The sequence below is a fragment of the Simochromis diagramma genome, unplaced genomic scaffold (genome assembly GCF_900408965.1).
Source record: "Simochromis diagramma unplaced genomic scaffold, fSimDia1.1 OVJJ01000753.1, whole genome shotgun sequence".
NCBI lineage: Eukaryota > Metazoa > Chordata > Actinopteri > Cichliformes > Cichlidae > Simochromis > Simochromis diagramma.
The window spans coordinates 23376098-23399990 of NW_024387523.1; the positions used below are offsets into that span (position 1 = coordinate 23376098).

The 23893-nt window shown below is 40.1% G+C and overlaps 1 protein-coding gene across 3 annotated transcripts in view; it reads left to right on the forward strand.

The window, feature by feature from the left end:
- Window positions 1-1812: 1812 nt before the first annotated feature.
- fndc5b (fibronectin type III domain containing 5b) overlaps window positions 1813-23893 on the forward strand; it is a 40245-nt gene continuing 18164 nt past the window's right edge. The window contains exons 1-4 of one of the 3 annotated variants that reach the window (XM_040021033.1): window positions 1813-2665; window positions 5956-6092; window positions 13116-13314; window positions 20426-21106. In XM_040021033.1, coding sequence (XP_039876967.1) covers window positions 2590-2665; window positions 5956-6092; window positions 13116-13314; window positions 20426-20631 — 618 coding nt within the window. In that variant the 5' untranslated portion in view covers window positions 1813-2589 and the 3' untranslated portion in view covers window positions 20632-21106. Of the gene's footprint in view, window positions 2666-5955; window positions 6093-13115; window positions 13315-20425; window positions 21107-23893 lie in introns of those variants that run through there. The other 2 variants (XM_040021032.1, XM_040021031.1) reach the window with 2 other exon arrangements.

Sequence of the window (23893 nt, forward strand, 5' to 3'; positions counted from 1 at the left end):
AGCTTTGTTCCTGCTGCCTGTGTCTGTAAAGTGAAGCCAGCAGTTTTATATAAATCACTGGCAGCTGCAGAAGCGCCTTAAATCTGCATTCTTTCTAATGAACAGTAGGGGGCGACATCTTTGTTTTAAAAAAAGATAAGCTCCAATCAAGTACCAGATCCTACATAGGACAAACAGTTGATAAGATTTGCCTACTAATTAGGCAATATGCTTGGTTTATTGACAACTACATGTGAAGCCATATTCTTTGATAACTGCATGCAGAGACTGCTGAGATTACAAGTTTATTCCAGTTTGCAAAGACGTTTGTATTGTTCATGTTCAGCTCAACGACTCTACACAGGGGGGTCATAATAACTGTGTACTGACAGTAAATGTAATACTATGACTGCAGCGTTGATCTTTACCATCTCCCTCTGATCTCTGGTAAATGATGAAGTATTCCTCTTATTTTAAACCTGACATTAAATCTGCATATGACTTCTTATCATTTCTCCAAACACATTAACCTCTAAAAAGAAGTTCTCCAAAAATAAATCTGTCAGCATCATGCTTCATGAAAACAACTGGCGTGACCACCAATAAGGTGAAGATTCAAGGGTGGGTTTTTTTTTTGTCTCTTCTTTTTTTATTTTGAAAGCTGAAACCAGAGGTCACTGGAGGAGACTGTGCTCGTCTGAACCTAAGTTGAGTGATAAAACTGTCAGCGGCACAGCAAAGAGATATGAATGTTGTCATCTTAAATTGTTCTTATAACCTTGAAAGACACTGAAGAGCAAAGAGAAGAAAGGAGAGGAGCAGGGCGTCACATCGGCATCTTCTCCCTGAAGCAAAAGAGACGTTAAAGGGGCGTCTGTTGAGAATGTTAATCATGTATTGATTGATCTGTGTAATCTGTGTCCCTGAGTACCTATACATGAGCACAACGGACAGCATTTTGCCACACTCCAGGAGAAACACTGGCCCTATTTTATTCTTAATAAGGTGCACAAGCTTTGCAGGACCCTTGTGTCCCCTTTATTGACCTACTACTGCATGTTATTCTCTTTGAGAGACCATATAGGATCCACAGTTAGTAAGATTTTATGTGCCTGCCAGAGCCCTTTCATTTGATTGAGTGGGTATGGGATCAATAGGTCCTTCGATTGCACATAAGAGCCCTTTTACTGACAAATCGCACTCACAATTGATTTTCTGTTTATAGATTCATTCCTATTATTAATTTCTACACATATACAGTTCATGTTTTATTAAACTGTGCATGGGATCACTTTTTCCTTCCTTTAGCTTCTGGAATCCCATTCCAGCTTATGTAATGTTAGGAATCATTAAATGTCTTTAGAAATGTTTTACCTTTGTGTTGCATCATTTGTAAATGATGTACAGAGGATTCTAAATTAACGGTTGTGTCGCAAGGTCTAAGAGAGGCTGAAGCTATGGCATTTAAATGCATTTATTGCACTATCATAGACATCAGTGTTTCTCTTACATCCACAGGAAAGTGAAAGTTTTTAGTGCAGTGTGTTAAATTTTTACTATTGGAAGATCACTGGCACCAGAATTCAGTAAGGCTGTTGGTGCACAAAAGATGATGGGGGGGGGCGGGCCAAACTAACAATCCTAAACAGCAACAGTGACATCATCACATCACAAATGCATTTTTTTATTTAGATATTGTAACTGTCCATACATTCTCACCCAGCTACTCTTCGGTTAGGCTCAGGCATGAAAAACTACTTATTTGACTTGGGAAATCATAATGTAAGGCATAATATGCATTATGTGTTAAAAACTTAGCTTAAAGTGGTGTTAAGGCAGCAAGGTGACATGGTGGATAGCACTGTTGCCTCACAGCAAGAAGGTCCAGGGTTCAGATCCACTCGGATCCAGTCTCTGTGCGGCCTTTCCAGCGTCCTCTCAGATCCAGATGTATTGATATTGCAATAACACATGTGCACAGATAGAACAGTGAACGTCTGTGCTTTATAAATGATTGATTGGTTAAAGCGTTTCAGACTGCTTCATTAAAAATAGCTGACAACAGGCACGGATATGTTACTTTTTGTCTAAAATGATGATTTCTCTTTGGAGGATTGGTTTGTTTTTCGCAAGTAACTTATAAGCGAGGACTGATGCAAGTGTGTGCGTGTGTTTGTGAGGGAGAGAGAGAGAGAGAGAGTCATAAGCCGTGGCTGCACGTTGCACTCTGCAGCACTTGCGCACTTCTTCCACCTCTCCGCATACTGAAATCCTCTCTGCGCCGACTTTCCATCACAGCCAGCCTGGAAGTCTGCCGGTGGTCGAAGGGCCGTCGTTGTGAGGTGTCCACCGAGACAACTGAGAACGGCATCGTGCACCACCACCACTACCCCCTCCCTTTCCCCACCCTCCCCTTAACCCTCCTCCTCTCCTCTGGCCGTTGTTGCGCTTCTGCTGCTGCAGAGTCCAAGTTCAGGTGAGCCCGGTCCGGTACAACAAGTACCTCCTCTCTCCGGTACCCTAACCGGGGGATGCTCGCCTCCTCCCGTTAAACGCCATGCTATAAATGGGCCGCACAGGATGTGAAGCCTCACCAGAAGAAGCAGGAGGATGGCTAAACCAGGCTTGTCTGCGGCGGTGCTGCTGCTCCTGCTGGGCTTCCTCTCAGCGTCCTCCGTTAATGCCGGTGAGTTTTACCACAGGTTGATGAGCGATCGTTGCGAGTAAATGTGAGTTGATGCACCGGGCCGATTAAACACATGTCGTTGTGCTTTTATTTTAGTATTATTTGGCAGCAGCTGACTGATGTCATGCATTTGGTGTGCATTTCATCCCTTTTTGGGAAGCCACCTGACGTGACACACTGCATGTGCGTGCATCAGCTATAGGTGGACACAGTGAGCTTTAGTGATGCCAAAAAAAATGGCTGACACAAGTTGGTCTCACACTGCATCAGAGTGACAGTTTAATCCCAGTTTGTATAAATGTTTCTAGAAAAGTGTCATTAAAAAAAAAACCCAGTCTTTATGGCACCGTGTGATTGGCTCAGTAAGTTCTCAGTTGACTGTTAAATTCAAGTAAAGACTAAACGAGCATTAGAGCTTTACATTTTAGTTGACTAACTGACCAATCAGTGGTCATTTTCTCAGATGTGAGCATTTGCCACTTTCTCTTGTGTCAGACAAAACAAGATATTAGTGAGCATCATTTTGGCTCCTGGAATATTTCAGTTGGCATTTTTTCACCATTTTCTGAAAATTCTTCATTGTTTGGGGAGATAATCTCTAGTAGCTGCTTTAAAAATGTGCAGGTTCATCCATCCAGTGTCCTGAAGGGATGTGAAATGTGATTGAGTTACTTCCATGTAAAGCCTCTACGTACAGCAGGTCCAATCCTCCTATATGTTCATGCGTGTGTGGGGTTGGGGGCTGGGGGACTATCTCATCTATCTTGTACAATATCGCATGTTTCTAACCTGCGGCAACATATGTTCATCTCATGCGTAAGATCTTGGTTACACTGCATCCTGATGATAAGCTGATAGATGACAGTCGCGTGAAAAGCCCAAATCTTGGCAATAAGCTCATGTGGGATTTATCTCGGCCTCTAGAAATTTGATATTTTGGCTTCCCGAGGCTGGGAATGGATGTAGTTTTAAGAGGGAATTTTTGTTAATCTGCAGCAAACGCTTTAAGAATGGACGGGAATCCCTCTCTGCCATTGCATTGTTTCTGTCTGTGTGATAACAGGAAGATAAACAGCGAGAAAACGGCCAGTCAAACAGGGAGTCATAGCGATGGATCATGCCCGTACAGTACTTGGGAACACATCACACATTTACTCTGCATCAGCAAACACACACATACACACACATTCACATGCAGCCTTTGGGAGCCACTCAACTGAGTTTGTCGCCTACCAAAAATGAATTTCACCAACATGATGTAACACACTGTACTGTGATGATTGTGTTATCAGCAAGCAGAAAGGGAGGGGAGAAAATAAAGTACATTCTTGTTTTTCCTGTAACAACACTTTTTAACTCCAAGAACAAGTCTCAAGATTGTGTGCTCAATATTTGCAGCGGTTTAATGCAACAGTGTCACATGACTGACGGCGTTTCTCCTGGTAACAAAGAGAACAACCTGGTAATAATATTTTCGAAGAAAAAGCTTGAAAGGAGCTTGTCCAGTCAGAGCTAAAAAATGGTGCAAATAAAATCAAAAATTGTTTTTCCTGTGCAATTGTGCAACAATGGGCTGACTTCAGCGGGAGGACAGATGGTAGAGCGGCTAGGAGTTATGACCATTAATTTCCTTTTTTAATGGCACGAAATGACAAAAATAGATAGTGAAGTACAAACTGTGCACAGGCCAGAAACAGCTATCCACTGCTGCTGACCATAGACTGTATATAAAAGACAGACATAGCAGTGGCGGCATCACCCATTGATCCCTTGCTCTCTGTTTTTTAAAGTCTTCTGGCTGCCATCGTGTTAGTCTTATTAGAGCCAGAAGTGAAGATATATGAACAAACACTGGTGTTCAGTTCACCGGTTCACCTTTTGAAATGTGTTTGGCTGCAGCAGTAAGACACAGGTTTCACTCAAGTGGTCTCCAGTTCTGGTTTTCACCTCATCTTTTCCACGTTTTACTACCACTCAGCAAGCAGTTGATGAATATTTGCAGACAAATCCTTCATGCAAGTTACAGACAGCCACCACAGTCTGCAAGCAACCAAAGCGATTACAAGGATTTTTTTTTGTAAACCCATGGCATGAAGCTCCTGGTGCACAGCTTTTATGCTGATGTTAATATCAGAGGTTTGTAGCTCTGCAATTACAGAGTCAGCAGAGTGTTGGGTCGAGTTGCTGTGGTTCTTAAATATATATGTGCAATAATACTGTGTGCAGTTTATTGTTGAGTATCTTGAACTGGAAGAAATTTCAAAAACGGCCTTGTTGGTATCATCCTATTACAGCGAGCTCTTTAGAATAACTTGTGCTAAAGAGGTAGACTGCATGAATGGGTGCTTGACCTTATTCAGCTATGGCCATGGGACTGAAAACACCTGAATTCAGAGATAAAGAGGTGTGGCCAAATATTGGGTATATGCAAATTAGTGCCAACTACCAGACTAATAAGAAGCACAAAATTCTTGAATGGTTTTTACTCCTCATAAACATCCACTAAAATGTCTCCAAAAGACTCAGCAGAAACACAGTGGACAGTTCAGTGACTCCAGTTATAGTTTGCAGGTGTCATTTAATCTATCAAAGATTTTGATTAACTGGAATTTCCGCATATTCAACAGAATATTTATGTCACAAAATAGATAAATGTCCCTCTCAGTGACAGTTTCATGTGTGCGTGCACATGGGCATTATCATCCTTGTGTGTACGATGTCAAGGTCTGATTCTGATGTTGCTTTACAAGTCAGGCTCATGGGAAATACAACTCTGTCTGTAATCGTAGAAGACCATGAGTTGGTCTTAACTCTCACATAACCATACACACTTTACTCTCTGCTACCTTCGCAGCTAAGAAATGAAAAATGTTAAGAAAGACTGTAATTTAGTCCGTCAAAGTTAATTTTCTGATTGATAAATGCATCGTGTTTTTGTTTTTTGTTTTTCCTCAAGAGTCATGGTTTAATGAGATATGTGGAGGAGAAAGAAGAGAGGAAAAGTTAAAGATGCGAAAGTGTGCGTGAAAGAAGAACAGAGAGAGAATGGAATTAGCGTTTTTTCAAGGGAAACACCAGGAGACATGTATGTGCTTTATTAGGGCCGGTATTAATGAAAGGAGAGGGATTAATTTGTAGGAGGTGAAGAGAAGATCTTAAGGAAGGAGAGAGCGAGAGCACAGCGAGAGAGAGAGAGAGAGGGGGGGGGAAGATTTGTTCAAGTTGTAGCGTTTATAGTTATAAAGTGTAAAGAATATTTATGGCCTGTCTCTTTTTATTTCTTTCCTCTGGCCGTGCATGTGCGTCAGACACCCTGCTGTCAGCACCGCTCAATGTGACCATCAGAGAACTCGAGGTTAACTCTGCTGTGGTTACGTGGGAAATCTTGGAGGGAGACCCTGTCATCGGATTTGCCATCACCCAACAGGTACCGCTACATGTGTTGTAGAGCCCAGCAGGACTGATATAAATATCAATATTTGGTGATTTAGAGATGTGATTTACCGGCCGATATAATATTATTTTTTAACTTTCAGCATACGTAACATAAGTAGTTTTTGCTAACGTTTGTTATGTGTAGTTTCTTATGAGCCCCTGATAAGGTAATATGACGATGCAGTTTAAAAATAATCTCATTTCATTGTCACAAGCCGTGGATTGCGCATTTACATTCTGCCCAGCTATGCTCGCATCAGCTGGTTTGTGTTTGCGTGACAGAGTTACAGAGTGCCCTCTGGTGGACAAACTATGCAACACATATATATTTGCAAATGCCTAATAACGCCCTACATATTGCCAATGCTGATATATTGTTATATAGTATATACAGGGAGTGCAGAATTATTAGGCAAATGAGTATTTTGTCCACATCATCCTCTTCATGCATGTTGTCTTACTCCAAGCTGTATAGGCTCGAAAGCCTACTACCAATTAAGCATATTAGGTGATGTGCATCTCTGTAATGAGAAGGGGTGTGGTCTAATGACATCAACACCCTATATCAGGTGTGCATAATTATTAGGCAATGTCCTTTCCTTTGGCAAAATGGGTCAAAAGAAGGACTTGACAGGCTCAGAAAAGTCAAAAATAGTGAGATATCTTGCAGAGGGATGCAGCAGTCTCAAAATTGCAAAGCTTCTGAAGCGTGATCATCGAACAATCAAGCGTTTCATTCAAAATAGTCAACAGGGTCACAAGAAGCGTGTGGAAAAACCAAGGCGCAAAATAACTGCCCATGAACTGAGAAAAGTCAAGCGTGCAGCTGCCAAGATGCCACTTGCCACCAGTTTGACCATATTTCAGAGCTGCAACATCACTGGAGTGCCCAAAAGCACAAGGTGTGCAATACTCAGAGACATGGCCAAGGTAAGAAAGGCTGAAAGACGACCACCACTGAACAAGACACACAAGCTGAAACGTCAAGACTGGGCCAAGAAATATCTCAAGACTGGTTTTTCTAAGGTTTTATGGACTGATGAAATGAGAGTGAGTCTTGATGGGCCAGATGGATGGGCCCGTGGCTGGATTTGTAAAGGGCAGAGAGCTCCAGTCCGACTCAGACGCCAGCAAGGTGGAGGTGGAGTACTGGTTTGGGCTGGTATCATCAAAGATGAGCTTGTGGGGCCTTTTCGGGTTGAGGATGGAGTCAAGCTCAACTCCCAGTCCTACTGCCAGTTTCTGGAAGACACCTTCTTCAAGCAGTGGTACAGGAAGAAGTCTGCATCCTTCAAGAAAAACATGATTTTCATGCAGGACAATGCTCCATCACACGCTTCCAAGTACTCCACAGCGTGGCTGGCAAGAAAGGGTATAAAAGAAGAAAAACTAATGACATGGTCACCTTGCTCACCTGATCTGAACCCCATTGAGAACCTGTGGTCCATCATCAAATGTGAGATTTACAAGGAGGGAAAACAGTACACCTCTCTGAACAGTGTCTGGGAGGCTGTGGTTGCTGCTGCACGCAATGTTGATGGTGAACAGATCAAAACACTGACAGAATCCATGGATGGCAGGCTTTTGAGTGTCCTTGCAATGAAAGGTGGCTATATTGGTCGCTGATTTGTTTTTGTTTTGTTTTTGAATGTCAGAAATGTATATTTGTGAATGTGGAGATGTTATATTGGTTTCACTGGTAAAAATAAATAATTGAAATGGGTATATATTTGTTTTTTGTTAAGTTGTCTAATAATTATGCACAGTAATAGTCACCTGCACACACAGATATCCCCCTAAAATAGCTAAAACTAAAAACAAACTAAAAACTACTTCCAAAAACATTCAGCTTTGATATTAATGAGTTTTGTTATGTTATGTGTGGAGAGCGAGTCAAAAATGATGACTTAATCAAACGGAGTACGACTTATATATAGTGTAGCCTAGGGCTGCTCAATTAATCGAATTTTAATCACGATTACGATCTGGGCTTTCAACGATCATTAAAAATGACTGAGCCGATTATTAGCCCCTCCCTCATTTATCTGCGACACCTTAAAGGCCGGTCCGTGAAAATATTGTCGGGCATAAATCGGTCCATGGCGCAAAAAAGGTTGGAGACCGCTGATTAAGAGGACCCGAGGGAAGCTCGGAAAGCTAAGCAGAAGTTATTTGGAGAGGAGAGTGACTGCCGTTGGTTGAAAAGAGAGGTAAAAAAAAAAACTTCAGTGGTGTTGCACACTATTTTATATTATTTTTTTAAAGTCATTACAAACAAAAGGAACAAAAACATAATATTCCAGAAACACGCTTTGCCGATCCGATCAGCTGTTCATAACACTTCCCACAGTGAAACAGACCTCAGCGCGAACTATCGCATGTCCGCCATTTCCTGCCCAAAACCGGAAGTGAAGTCATTTTCGCGGAAAATGTAGTTTTTTACTTGTAGGCCTTAAAAGCCTATACTGGTCATGTTTGACTTTTCTGAATAGTTTCTGTGATGCTTAGAACTCGAATTGCACTGCTGGAAATAGTTTATTTTGATGCACATGCTGTTTTCTTTGCAAATTTGCATTATAGGATTGTTTTTTCGTTTTTCCTGCAGTATATAAAAATTGGTGTATCTCCAAAATAAAACTATGAAGACACTCAAAATAAATTTCCTGTTGTTGTAAACTATTTTTTGCAACTTCTTTGTATTTAAAGTTTTGAGGGATAAACCTCTTAAATTTCTCCAAGTAGAAATATATGTAAAAAAAAAAACAAAAACGATTTTCAATTTTTTTGTAGTTTATTGCACTTTTTTGCAATTAATGTAGTTACTATGGACTTAATGCATACATATTATTAAAATATGGGCTATAACAGTTGTATAGCAACTTGAAATGCTCCCACAAATGGCACTACAACATGTAAAAAAATAATATAAGCTCTGGCTGACTTGGTTCTATAGTAGGTCTTAAAGGGTTAAATAAATATCGTCAAATAATCGAGATCTCAATTTCAGTGAAAATAATCGTGATTATAATTTTTGCCATAATCGAGCAGCCCTAGTGTAGCCCCATTCCTAGAATATCAGTACTCCTGGAATTCTGAGTACTGATTTGGTACTAATACTTTGACTTTGGGTATCTGCTAAATATGCCAGTGATGCACTTGGATCCTGCAGCAGGCCAATGATCTGAAACACACCAGCAACCTCGAAGTCCTCTACCTTTAAATCTGGTTTAAGTCTGACGTCATTAGCCGTGTACAGGTCCAAACTCCTATTCAGGTCCCAAAGTCAAATGAACACTGCGGCATCACTGAAAGTTAAAAACTGTCTAAATTCTTTTATCTTTAATAAAATGATCAGTGTGGCTGCTTTACCAGGTGCAACAATTAAGCTTAACATCCAGACATCCATGAAAACAGAATTTATGAAATTTAGCAGTTAGAAGTTAGCAGGGAGCTAGCTCGCTAGTTTCCACCTAAAAATAATGCATCACGCTCTGACTGAGGGAGTTCTGAAGAAATTAAAACGTACAGCTCTGCTATCGCTTCCAACTTAAATGAAGACAGAAAACTAAACAGTAGTGACGTTTGTAGGGTTACATGAAGTTGTGCTAGCTGGTATGTAATGATGTGCTACGTGGTGGCTAGCTGCACAGCTGTGGTTAGCATAATATAAACATATTAGCACAGTGAAGCTGGAGGATGAACGCTAACTTTTTTCCACTCGATAAAAGTTAATGTGAGGGTTCCCGAGGGTTAGGGACAAATGCAATCGCATGGCAGGATGCTGTAAACGGACCAAACTTCAGTCAGGAGAACAACTGAGATAATCCATCCACAATACGAGGTTAGTCATTAATATACTGCTGGATTGGCTGGGCTCTAGTTACATTGTAAGGTTTTAAAATGAATAGTGGTAGATCGAGAGAGGCCGACAGTGATCACTGACTTTTTTTAGGGGCTTGGTCAGATTGAATAGAACAAAATACAAAAGCATTAAAACATGTTAAATACACAACAGCCTTAATAAACGCAGAGTAGTTTGGACCCGGAAGCAGGATTCATACGTCACTTAAAGACCAGGTAGCTTAAGAAAAACAAAATGAATACCTTGGAGTGTCAACGTCTTGACCTGAATCCAATTGAGATGCTGTGACATGACCCTAAAAAGGCAGTTCATGCTAGAAAACCCTCCACTGTGGCTGCATTACAACAATTCTGCAAAGATGAATGAGCCAAAATTCCTCCACAGTTGTAAAAGACTCAATGCCAGTTGTCACAAACGCTTGATTGCAGTTGTTGCTGCTAAGGGTGGCCCAACCAGCTATTAGGTTCAGGGGGCAATCACTTTTTCACACAGATCCATGTAGGTTTGACACAACTGAGGAAGCTCCTCAGTTGTGTCAAACAATTTGAAAACTGTTTCTGGCTTACTCAAAAACGACTGCTTAGGAAAAACAAAACACTATAGGCATCGTAGGCATGAATGACCCCTGCAAACTGTTCTCCCTCTCCCAAATGGTATATTGTTGCTACAGTACAGAACAGATTTGAGTAGATTAGACCGTTGTCATCTTGGGTTAAATTGGGCTGGAGCAATTCAGGACCGCATTCTGGTATGGAGTTAAATACAAAATAATGTCAAAAAAGTTCATTTTTCATGCAGCTGATGCCATGGGGACAGTTAAGTCACCACTTGGTTCCACCTGCCCACATACTTTTCTCTTTTTTGTCACTGTCACTGCATCCATGCTGCAGATGTCAGTAAAGTTGAGTCTGTGGCGCTTCAGCTCTACTCAAGGGAAGCGAGAAAAAGCAGAGTAACTTTTTTTTTTTTTAATTTAAATGCAATGTGTCAAACAGTTCAACAAACAAACAAACCATTTCTGTGGTAGGTAACGACTGCTCAGCAGGTGACATTTGATGAACTGGAAATGTAAATTTTAATCACACATCAGATCTCTACATGTGATGCTGAAGTTATTAGGTTATTTCATATTGTGAAATGGCTTTGACAACACATTAAATGATCATTTAAATGTTATTCAGAGGTCATATATCGCTGCTACTTTAACCTCCTAGGACCTGGCGTCCACATATGTGGACATCCCATTTTAGGGTTGTCTAGACCAAAATAATACATTTTTCTCTACAAGGGCCTGATATCCACTTACGAGGTCATTATACTGCCACTGTTCTATCAAAATGTAAAGCGAATGTCCTCATATGTGGATCTCATTTTTCTCAGAAACGAAAATCAGGTTAAAAAAAATCATGTAATTCTTTGTTTTTACATACCATCAGGTCCCAATCAGCCCATATAGCAAAGAGAAATTAAAAATGCATGCCGTGGAAGAGTTCGGGTCTTAGGAGGTTAAGTCCAGGATAGCTGCAGAGATGTAAGAGAGTGAGAGAGAATAAAGATGGTGGTAAAAATATAACCCCCACAAGGAAAAAGCTTTAAAAACCTTATTTGTGGGCAAAGTCTGCAAAACCTTAAATTATTTTTGACAGTTCTAGACATAGGATAGTCTAGACACGCAGTTTTTGACCACAAATGAAGTTCATTTAGCTAACGCTTGAAAATAACAGGACTTAATTTTAAAAGGAGTCATCAGTCATCTGCTTTATGTTGTAGAACTGAACCCATAAAGAGCAGCATACCTCAGAACAAGCAGCCAGCTAACCACAGCCTGTTCACCAAACAAATCTACTAGAGATCACAGTCCAGTGATTATGTCACTTATTACTAAGCGAGTCATATCCCCACTTTTACTGTTACACCAGAACTTAGGGTTGCACCACCTGCCAAATCACATTTTAACCCCTGTTTGTCACCAATGTCCAATTATTGGATATTCGGATCCCTACTTTAGATATCAATATCAAATAAATACCCATGAATCTGTTTAAAATTATTTTTTTAAAAGTATTTGTATTACGACGAGAAAAGTTGCCAGAAGATCATCACATTTGAGGTTTTCTTCACAGTTAAAAAGGTCCAGGGATAGTTGTCTGTACATCTATTGGCTAATGGCTAATTCCATATATAGTGTGAAATATGGCACTTTCAAACCACAGGTTTAACATAAATAAACACCAAAAAAAAAGCATGTGAAATCCAAAGTCAGAAAATCATAGCTTAAAAAAAATATCAGAAACTTGTATTTGGCCGTATTGCCAAATACAAATCCAACCTTCCCAAATGCACATGTAGATACAACATATGAGGAGAAGCTGGCGTGAAGGTGGGTTGCAAAGAAGCTTGCAGATGCATGGCCACTGTGGTCAAGCCAAAGCGACTACTGTGCCTTATATGAGATTTTCCAGTTGGTTTAATATTAGAGGGTTCTCTAGGCCAGTTTCTAGTTTAGTTTCTGAGGCCACATTAAGAAACACTTTCAAATATACTTTTTCAAATGCACCTCTTGTCTACATGAAGTTTTAATGGTTTAAGAAATCTGCTTCTTTAATTGCCTGGTAAACAAAAGTGCCCCCAAGGTGCCTTACTTTTAATCTAGCAGGAGCCAATTGACCTGAGTAAGCAGCCCTAGCTGGATAATAATGTACATTTCTAGCAGAGTGTACACTGCCAGAGAGGCTCTCTCTCTCTGTCTGTCTGTCTCTCTCTCTTTCTTTATGCTTAATTACATTGTAAAAAAAAAAACCCAGAAGGCTTTATTTCAGCATTTTCCTTTCTATTAACCAAGAGAGACGTGTTTGCATTTGCACCACATCAGACCTAACCAGGAAAATTGGACTTTGCCACTAGAAATCTGAACTTGATAAAGCGTGCACCCCGGGAATATTCACTAACAAGAAGAAAGGAAGTATTGCTAAGCCTATTATTTTAAGTGGACATGTATATATATGTATATATACATATATATATATATATATATATATATGGAAATGTCACCCTTTTCATGCCAAAGAATTCACAAGTGGGTACTGGCATATCGGGGGAAAAAACAAATACAAAATGTACACTTCTGCCTTTCTGATCTTTGTGCTTCTGCAGAAGAAGGATGTACGCATGCTGAGGTTCATCCAGGAAGTGAACACCACCACACGCTCCTGTGCATTGTGGGATCTGGATGAGGACACCGAGTACATCGTCCACGTTCAGAGCATTAGCATGGGAGGAAGCAGCCCTCCAAGTCAGCCTGTGCTATTCAGAACGCCAAAAGAGTCTGAGAAGATGGCTTCCAAAAGCCCTGGTGAGAGAGAGAGTAATACTTTTTTAAAAATTTCAGAATCTATATATTTTAAAGTCTAACCCTGGGTGAAAACTTTACCACTGCCTTGTCCCCAATTTTCTCTTTGCTTGCGTAAAGTTTCCCAAATTTTTCTCGTAGTTTCTCATTCGAATCTGTCCCTTTGAAATGCTGTATTCTTCAGACGTTTCTCAGCCAGACATAACCTTCGTATGCGTGCTTTACTTCCACAGCACACGCTACAAACACACTCGTACGAATCAATAATTTTAATTCTGTGCATGCTGGGCTCGCAAATCTATAAAAGCACGCTGAAAAAGCAATCGTGCATCAACATAAGGACACTCGAAGGGAGGAAACCAACATTCTGCTCGCCTGTCCTTCCCCTGCTGACGAACATAGATCTAAATCTGCCCGTTCACAGGTAGGAGCACTTAAATAGCAGCTTTTAAACACAGACAATAACGTGGAGGGCTAATCTTCTCTTAATGTTTCATCGTCACAAAAATAGTCTCTTTTTTGACAGTTAAATCCAACAAAACACAGGAATTGCCATCTTTGCTAGAGTCCCTCCCACCTCCTATTCGATGCATTGTTCTCACTCTCAAGCACAGAGGCTGCTGTTATCAGGAGCGCCTTGCACTGCTTCCAATTTTATCATGTCCGACCCAGTTACTGTGCCAAAAGCAGCTGCTTCAGAGGGACACGGCGAATGCTAAATGCTCATCAGCAGCAAAGTGATAAGAGTGGAAACAGGAGACATTAGGGAGCGGTGGATTCCCTGGAAACACCACAGTGAGGGAGCTTGCTGAGGGCCTTGTGAGGCAGGAATGTGTTGATAAGTGGTCTAGAGTATAAAAAATCAAAGAGAAATCTATCTGAACTTATGTAAGCAGTAAAAAAGCAACATATTAGTACATTTTTCACTAGCGCAGACAAAGAGTCATTTTTAAGCCAGCTGATTGTTATATGATTGTTAACATTTAATTTCTTGCTGTTTAACGGCAGCAACAGGGGCAAACTTGAAATTCTTGGTGATTGATGACACAGTAGGTTCTTAATTTCAAGATATGTATGCGGGTAGACGTGGGCAGATTTATCAGCTCTGCGACCACCCATTTTGTGTGGGCAGATTTTGTCCCCTGTAGCTAGGCAGGTAATTAAGTTAAGCTGTGTGAGCTGGCCGCGTCCAGCTGACTATATAATGCTTCCAGCTGACTTCATTTTAAATCGAGACTCATGCAAAAAAGGGTCTCACATACTTTATGGACTTCATGAGCAACTGCATGTCCCTGAATAAACAAAAAGTTATTTTTATCACATGACGTTGCACTTAAATGATATGGAAATGATACTTTTGGCTATTTAATAATATCCTGTATATAAAAGATGGACATCGTAACATCACCCATTGGTGTATGGACTCTTTCTTTTTTAGACTCAAGTCATTTTTGAATTCTTGGCCTTTTTTTGAGCTGCAAGTGACCAAAGTTTAAAGACAGGCTGTGCAGCCTTAGTTGGTTATTAGGTAACAATATCTAACGAGCAAAGTGTCCTGTGATTAGATATTCGCTAATTCTTGTTAACTACAGCTGGGCGATATAAGATTTTTTCATATCACGATATGTTTTTTTCATTTCAGGCGATAACGATATATATCACAATATAAGCCAAATAACTATATTTGTAAGATTTAAATGTGCCGTTGCTCACAAGTAAAATGTGAAATAATCAGCAGCTTGTTTTTATTTAAATATTTATTTCCCATAATAAGTTCAACAGGGTAGATGTACTTAAGGAACATGAGACTTTTTCAGATAAATAAAGGCAAATATTGCAAACTACACAAAAGGCAGCCGCTAAGCATTTAAGTTTCAAAATAGAACAAACGAACAGACTAAATTGTCAATTCCACTTAGAAACAAAATATTAATTCTAAAAATAAATCTTGAGAACTAAACTGAGAACTAAAAGGAAATTCTCAATCTGTCCTTGTTGTATAGCTTAGCTTTTCAAACTGTTTTAACAGTTACTTTAGTCTGACAAAAGCCGAATGACGAATTAGCGCTTCCAGTCAGAGACTGAGGCTACGTCCACACGTACACGGGTATTTTTGAAAACGGAGATTTTCCGTTTTCGTTTTAAAAAATAATCCCGTCCACACATAAAGGCAGAAATGAAGGAAAACGCTGCTATGAACATGCCAAAGCAGCAGGTGGCGCTAGATTCCTAACCGTGTAGAAATGTTGGCCAATCAGAAGTCTAGAAGCCTCGGTGGGAAAAAGTAAACAAAGCTGGGGCATAGAAGCAGAACCGAGTCGTATGTGTGGAGGGACAGTAACTGTGTGTATATGTAAGCATTTAAACACTGCAGAGAGTAGAATTAACAGTAACAGTATTGTAGAAATTCATTTCACCGAAACAATAACGTGGCGCACAGTGTGACGTCAAAAAATGCGCACACCTTTGACGCTGGGTTTTCTCCGTTTTTCTAGTCCACACGTAAATGCAAAAACGGAGTTTTCAAAAATATCCACCCTGGCCAGAGTTTTTAAAAATCTTCGTTTTCAGTGACCAAAAACGCCGTTTACATGTGGACGAAAGGTGCAAACGCATAGAAAAATCTGCGTTTTCAAAAATATCCAGGTACGTGTGGACGTAGCCTGAGCATGCACCAGTTTATTGTATTTCCAGACTTGCTTTCGGCACAATTTACAGTGCGCGCTACTCTGTTTTTTGTCAGACTTGAAATAGCCGAAATACCTTCACACTACGGAACTTCTATGGCTCTTCCGTTCGACAATCTCTCCGGCATTGGAACCATCATCTGTTTTCTCTTTGGTAACCTTCGGTCACGCTCGGTTGATTTTTCTAGTCGGCACACTCATTTCCTCCATTACCCGGGTGGTACGGTGGCTGGCTGCTTCCCAAACAAATACACATGTGCGGCTTGGCACTTGTGCTGTACATAACAAGTCACGTAACGTGACGCTGCGGCTGTGATTGGTTCGCCTCTGCGCTACTTAATTTGGATTGGCTGTTCTTTTTTTTTTTTTTTTTTTTTAAGAGGACAAGAGCGGCGAGGTCTATCGCCATAGTTTAATTTTTCTATCGAGAAAAAGTTATATCGCAATACATATCGTTATCGTTCTATCGCCCAGCTCTATTGTTAACATATGAATACATAAAAATAGAAACAAAATGCAAAAATTTCAGTCACTAAAAGTGGTCCACAGACGTCTTGGATGATCTGTTAGTAAAGTTAACCAAGACATGTTATTAGTCATATTAAAAATACTTTGAATTCTCTTGAATTAGTTGACCTGTCACTCAAAGCACGCGTGGCCCTACTAATGCATAAATTTGAGCCTTAAGCCTAATAAAGTTTTATACCCTGTGCCGTTGCCTTGAAGAGAAAATTACCCAAAGAAACTGAAACAATGTTTTATACTTGGCTGATAAAATGCTTATTTTGGTTTTTAAGTTCAAGAGAAATTGGCTTGCTTTTAGAGTCTGCCACAAGTGGCCATCCAAGGAACTGCATTTTTTTGCACTGTGTTGGGCCTCGTTTTATTACTAAAGTCTGGCACTTAGCTTAAATAAGTACATAATTAAAAGAAAAGAAAAAAGATCTAAACTAAAATTTTCATACTCTAGCTGATTTCACGCCATTTTAGCATAAAGAGACACTCAAAGCTTGGCAAAACAATCTGATAATCAGAAGGTTAAGGTTGGTAAACCCTCTTTGGACAATTACTGTTTTGAATAGAGTTTTAATTGTTGGTCATAGTGACAAAGATTATGGACTAAATTTAGGGATTTCTCAGAATGGCTACGGCTAATGTCTTCAGCCTTGTTAAAAAAATCGAGGTTACAAATCTTAATGGCGATGAACATTTTTGTTATGTTTCAGTGTACGTGAGGTCATGTGTGGCGATGTGTAGCGCGAAAGTTTGTCTTGATGTTTAGGGGCTCTGACTTTGATGGAAGTTTCTTGTCTGCCTATAGTGTCCTGCATGTGTGTGTGTTGTTGGAAGCGTTCATTAGCTGCCCTGATTAAATCTCCCAGCCATTACTGCTCTGCTCCCCTTCTAAGCGGGTATTAATCAGCCTGACAGGATTTAGTATCTGTAGGCGCAAAGCAACACAACAGGAAGCCTGCTTGGGTTTCTCTCTGTTCTTCTTCTTCTCTCGTGGAAGTTTTGAATGCACTGACATTTTTTATGTAGCAAAATCTTTGAATTCAATTTAACTTTTCAATTTCAGTTCATTTCAGTTTTATTTATACAGCGTCAAATCACAACAACCATCACCTCAAGGTTCTTTATATTGTAAGGTAGAACCTAAAATGTAATTGTAATGTGTTCTTTTTATGTTGTTTATTACATTTTATAGGCTGCTTTTTTCAGCAGCCAAAGGTTTAGTAAATAAATCTTTTTCAGCAGTCTGCTTACTGTCAGAACTGTTTTTACATTTAGTTTATCTCTGAAATTGTGCTGAGCACCATGTTGCTCTGCAGCAGCAGATTGCTCTGTAACACAGCTGCACTCATTCATGCAGTCTGGAAGCTTCCCACTAAAACCAGTGCCTTCCCATTTAAACTGCAGCAGGTTTGGACTTTTGTATCAAAATAGAATTTTGAAGTTTTGACTTGACAAAATGATCAATAATATTTTTTTTCCTCTTAATGCAGCCCGAATATGTAGTTTCACATGAACGCTACATTCTGTATTTTCTTTGAATATTTTGATCCTACATACAACGGCATTAAGCTAATGCAGAAATTCCACAAACTGCATTTCCTTGAATGCTCAGTTGAGGCTAGCTCCCAAAACAGATTGATAGCTAAAGGCTCTCTTATTAAAATAACCTGCAGAAACAAACATGTTTACATACTGGTATAAAAACCAGTTTGGGTTTTCATAGCTCATTTGTTTAGGGCCTAAGAACTACATTTTCATGGGCGTGGCCAAGCCAACTCAGGCTGCGAGGAGCATTCCTGCCTTTTGGAAAAATATGCAACTTCTTTTAACCATCTAAAAAATAATGTGGCTTTCTATTAGGAGTAGGGGGAGAAATTGATACAGCACAGTATGGCGATAGTTTGTTTGGTGATATTGTATCACTACAGAAAATTAAATATCAGTATTTTATTAGGTAATTAAAATATTCTGGGAACACTATGAACAAGAGGGCTCATCTCATTCACCAGCATTCTGAGATAATGTTAGCCGAGCAAACTTGAATTAAATCTGCTCACCTGCAAAACCATCCAACACAGAATCCGAACGAGGTTGTAGGGACTTACTTCACTCATTGATGTTAAAATCAATCCATAACATTTATGTGAAGTGGGGGGGTTTTCACAGATTATTGGTTGATATTCTGTCTCTCTCCATTAGATTTAAACTTTTATAAAAATGTAGAGACTGTTTTTTTGTAATTGAGCAAACTTACAAATTCAGTAGTGGATCAAAATTAAAAAATGTTCCCACTCAGTCACAGACTGATATCTGACTGACTTATAACAGCATTTGGCAGGTTTTAGTAGAAGAAAAAACTGAAATGAAATAACTTTATCTTATTGGATAAAACAGAAACTGAAAAAGTTTGACTTCATTTACATAATTTGCAGCTGAAAAACATGATAAATTGCAATACTCAGCATATTGCAAAATTCTTAAATCGCAATAATGTCATATTTTGAGTACTTTGATAATACTTTCTGTGTACTTAACTGTACTAACAGCCTTTCTAAGAAGTCAAAGTTCTAGTTGTGCTGAGTGAAGCTGTATTCATTTGTATGCTACATACCATTAATTAGCAGGTATTTCCTGTAGCCATTAATCTGAAGTAGAGAGCTTACACCTGACTCTTCATGTCTTGAGGGGCTCGATGGCTGATGCTAATGTTACCAACACTTGCCAAGGGAGCAACCTCAAGGCTGCCGAGTGTTCAGCTCGTCTGTTGGCTGATATCTCCATACCTCTCCTCGTAGCTTCGGGTCTGCCCTCGCAACATAAACATATAATCTGCTCTTAGCAACTTATTAGAGTATAACCTTTCCTCTGCGCAACCCTAGGGACTTAGTTTGAGCTTAGAGGGATCACCATGGAAACAGCAGAGTTTTGAGCAAGCCAGAACACAGAAGTGTCAAAATCATCATCCCCGACTCCAAACGGCAAAACGGTGACCTAAAGAGACCACAAGTGGGGATGAAACGCACCCCTTCCTTAGAGGCCACAGCTGCACTTACCTGTCATAGTTTGAAATTTTAAAAAAAAGATAGCGGACAGCTGTGAGCAAATCGAAGACTTCCCAGTAAATAACTAAATTGCAATAAAAGTGATGCTTGTCCTTAAACACGTTCAGATGGTAGCCTGTTTGATGAATTGCTGGTTCTGTCACGTTTTATCACTTCAAAGTGTAATAGAAATCAAACATATCAGTGTCTTGTATTGTCAGCAACGGCTGGTCCATTTGGTTTTATTGCACCGAGGTTTTCTTTGCTGTCAGCTCCATAAAGAGTACTGTACACCTTTAAGATCAGCTCCCTTCAACCAGTGTGTGGTCAGCACTTCCTTTGGGGATATGCACATCAACTTAGGTTGCAAGCCCAGGCAAAGTATTGACAGTGATGTCTTTATTCAGTTTTTTTTCATGTTTTTTACCCTTTAGATAACAGACTGACCCAGGGGAAGCAGGCTGGGGAAGAAGGTGGAGGAAGGAAGGCTGCTTGACTATATGGGAGGTAGCATAAGGCCTTGTGTTGGCAGCAGGGAGGAAGCGGTTGTAGTCCAAACTGTGTTCAAACCTTTAACCCACTGATTGGTTTTATGCTGCGGCTGCCAGAGTGCTGTCAGCAAGAGGAACACAGTGAGTGATGGGGTAGGGATCCTGCTTACTCTGTCTCTGCGGACCTCTGCTCTCACTTAGCTTTAATTACACTGACCAGAGTGGAGAATTTACACCAGTCAGCCTCTCTGCTCTCTTGTCACCCTGCTTGATTCTTTTATCTTTCCCTGCAGAGTTTCAGAGTATGTGGGACGATGAATCGCAGCATCCTCACCGACGCTCTGTTGACTGTGCTCACGTTTCTGTGTTCTCTCTCCAGACGAGGTGACGATGGAGGAGGTCGGCGATGCTGCCCAGCTGAGGGCGGGAGAACTCATCATCATCGTAGTGGTGCTCGTCATGTGGGCAGGTAATATTTCTGTTCAGCGATGCACATTTGTCACCACGGACCTCGTAGGAATCCACTGTCTTTGGGCAAATGTTCCTGTTAAGAGAAACAGTGGCTGCGGTATCATCCCTCTGTAATGAGTGCCAGACGCCTGCAGGGCCTTCGAGATGATGTAAAGATAGCTAGTGTGAATTTGGGCGGTAACGCATCAAATCCAAGTCTCAGTTTGATAAACTCATCAACAGGAAACAACTGCAAAAAATAAGCTAAAGGCTTATCAGCAGACAAGCAGCTCTTATAGGAAAATGCTTATCAAAGATGTGTTTATTTAAAGCAACATACATACTTCCTTTATTATGTTATAAATGGTGCTGGTACATAGCAAGTCTCCTGTTATTATCAAACCTGACTGCTTCCTTAATATTCCCATGACATGGATAATGCACGTAAGATGGACTGGTACTTATTTATGGTACCTTTCTATTCAGTAAGTGTTTCTTATTACAAGTCTCAATCATTTAAACACAAATTCACACACATTCAATTCAATTCAATTTTATTTATACAGCGCCAAATCACAACAACAGCCACCTCAAGGTGCTTTATATTGTACGGTAGACCCTACGATAATACATACAGAGAAAAACCCAACAATCATATGACCCCCTATGAGCAAGCACATTGGCGATAGTGGGAAAGAAAAACTTCCTTTTAGCAGGAAGAAACATCCGGCAAAACCAGGCTCAGGGAGGGGCGGGGCCATCTGCTGCAACCACTGGGGAGTAGTGATGGGATTTCCGGCTCTTTTTAGAGAATCGGCTCTTTCGGCTCGGCTCACTAAAAAGAGCCGACTCTTTCGGCTCCCAACCTGCTCTTCAGGTTGTTTGGTTGTTTTAATTAATTTATTATTAACGACAATATAAAATTATACACAAAAGGAATTACTAATGCAAAAAAACGTGGTTTTATTTATATATGTTTATATATAAATATATGCGGTGGCCCCTTGAGACAAAGCACGTACAAACTCCAAAACACACTTCTAGCGTTAACTGAACTTCCAAAACAGAGCTACCTAGATCACTTAAATTACACAATTGAAAGCATATGTGTATTGTTTGTGTATTTATACACAAGCACTCATATATATTCAAATAATTCAAAAAAATGTTCATTTATCTGTTACTACCACACACCAAATCCGGTCGTTGGTACTTCCTGGCTTGTGTAGCCACTAGGTAACAAAAGCTTTTACATGTTTTGAAGTTTTTACGTGTTTTGAAAGCAAAGCACAAGGCTCGCGTGCAGAGTGAAGAGAGTGCGAAAGTGCGAGAGAGAGGGTGAGAGAAAGGAGCCAATAAGGAGTCGGCTCACGTCGTTCTCTTCAAAGAGTCGGCTCTAAGAGCCGTTTCGTTTGCAACTGACACATCACTACTGTGGAGAGACCGGTCTCCCCAACCAGTCACTGTATTCCAGTGGATACAATGGTGTGTGTCAGGATTTATTACCGGATACGTTGGCACGAGGACTGTAGGAGTCAGGGATCGATTTCTGGCAATCTATAACCACCCGTCTGTAAAACATTGTCCAGTAACAAGACTAAACTTACAGCCCTGCTAGCAGCTCTGTGATGATGCTAACCTTAATGCTGCTTCAAGCTAAATGCTAACATTAGGATTCTACCATATTTACCATTTTCTCCATTTTGTTTTGACCTTGCTTCTATGCTAAATGCTAAATGTAAAGCACTGATGGTTCTGCTAGATTACATGTCAAAAGATCTTTGACATTGTGACGGTGAGACAGTTTGCTTGAAATCAGTTGAAATCATCATGTGAGAAGGAAAATTCTGTTTGTCAACTAAACCTTAAGAAAGGTTCATCTTGGAACCATGAGTACCAGATAAAAGTAGGAGGGTTGTGTCAGGAAGGATATCCTCCATAAAGCCCTGTCAAATCAAACATCTGGATCCGTCTGCTGCGGTGAGCCATTGGAAAGAAAAGGGAAATAATAATAATGACTAAAAACATCAATGTGTTGCTAGTTTGACTCTGGAAACTCTGGAATAGCCGGTTGTAGTTAGGTAGAGCAACTCAGATCATAACCTCAACAGGAAATTACACAGCTGACATCTTTCTTCTCTTTACTCTCAGACTGCAAGCTTACTTATGATCCCTGCAGGCTTAGTCTGCTAGGCATTCCCATGATGCATTGAGTATTTCTTATTCACTCTTTTTTACTTTCCTGGTGTTTTTATCACTCATTTTAATTCATTTTCATCTCTGGCTCTCTTGCATGTGTGCATTTTCCCCCTCACCCCACTGGTCACTACTGGGGTTTCTTCCTGTTAAAAGGGAGTTTTTCCTTCTCACTGTCACAGAGTGCTTTCTCATATGGGGATCATCTGATTGTTGGGGGTTTCCTCTTTAATATTTGTAGGATCTTTATCTTACATTAAAAAAGTGCTTTGAGGTGACAGCTGTTGTCATTCAGCACTGTATGAATTGAATGGATTTGAATATCTGTCTTCTGCAAACAATCTGTAATCTTTGTGCAACTCTCCACTCAGTGTCAGAACCAAAAAATAAATATATAAATAAAACTCATCCTGTTATCACTATTGAGCAGAGTTACATAAACTAGTGTAATGTATCTGTCTGTTAAAGGGGCAAAGATTCATCCTCTGGGGATTACCCACACAGTCCCATAAACCAGCGGTCCCCAACCTCTGGGCCACGGACCGGTACTGGTCTGTGAGAGTTGAGGCTCGAGTGTGAAAATTATGGTTTTCAGGGTTTTTCATCGTTAACTCGGTTTCCCTGGTTCTTTTCCTGTGTTGTAATTGTGCGTCTTATATTGAAAGAAATATTTACGCGTTACCATAGCAACCAGAGAGCATTAAGGGGCAGAGAGGAGGATGTTACTCTCAATGTTGTTGGCGCATTTCAGGAGGACGCTGCTAATAAAGTTACACAATTACACAGTGAATTTGTGTTTATTATTATATTTACAAAATACCACAGTTTTTGTCTCGGTCGTATCATTTTATTTAGTTGTATTTATCCGCAACACCTTAAAGGCCGGTCCGTGAAAATATATCTGACATCAAACTGGTCCATGGACCAAAAAAGGTTGTGGACCGCTGACATATACGACCATAGTCAGTTGTACTTCCTACCAGCTGCAGAAACTCTGACTCATTCTTTATAGCGAGCTGTTGCTCAATAACAGAGGACTTTACGTTGAAATGAATTTTATATCACAGTTCACTTTTTCACTCAAGGTTAAGTGCTTTGCTGTGGAAAAAGTAGACTAAATTACACATCCACATACAAGAATTGTTACTTCTTCTTCTAGTTATTAGTTGTATGATGCGTCTCAACACTGTTTCACACATGC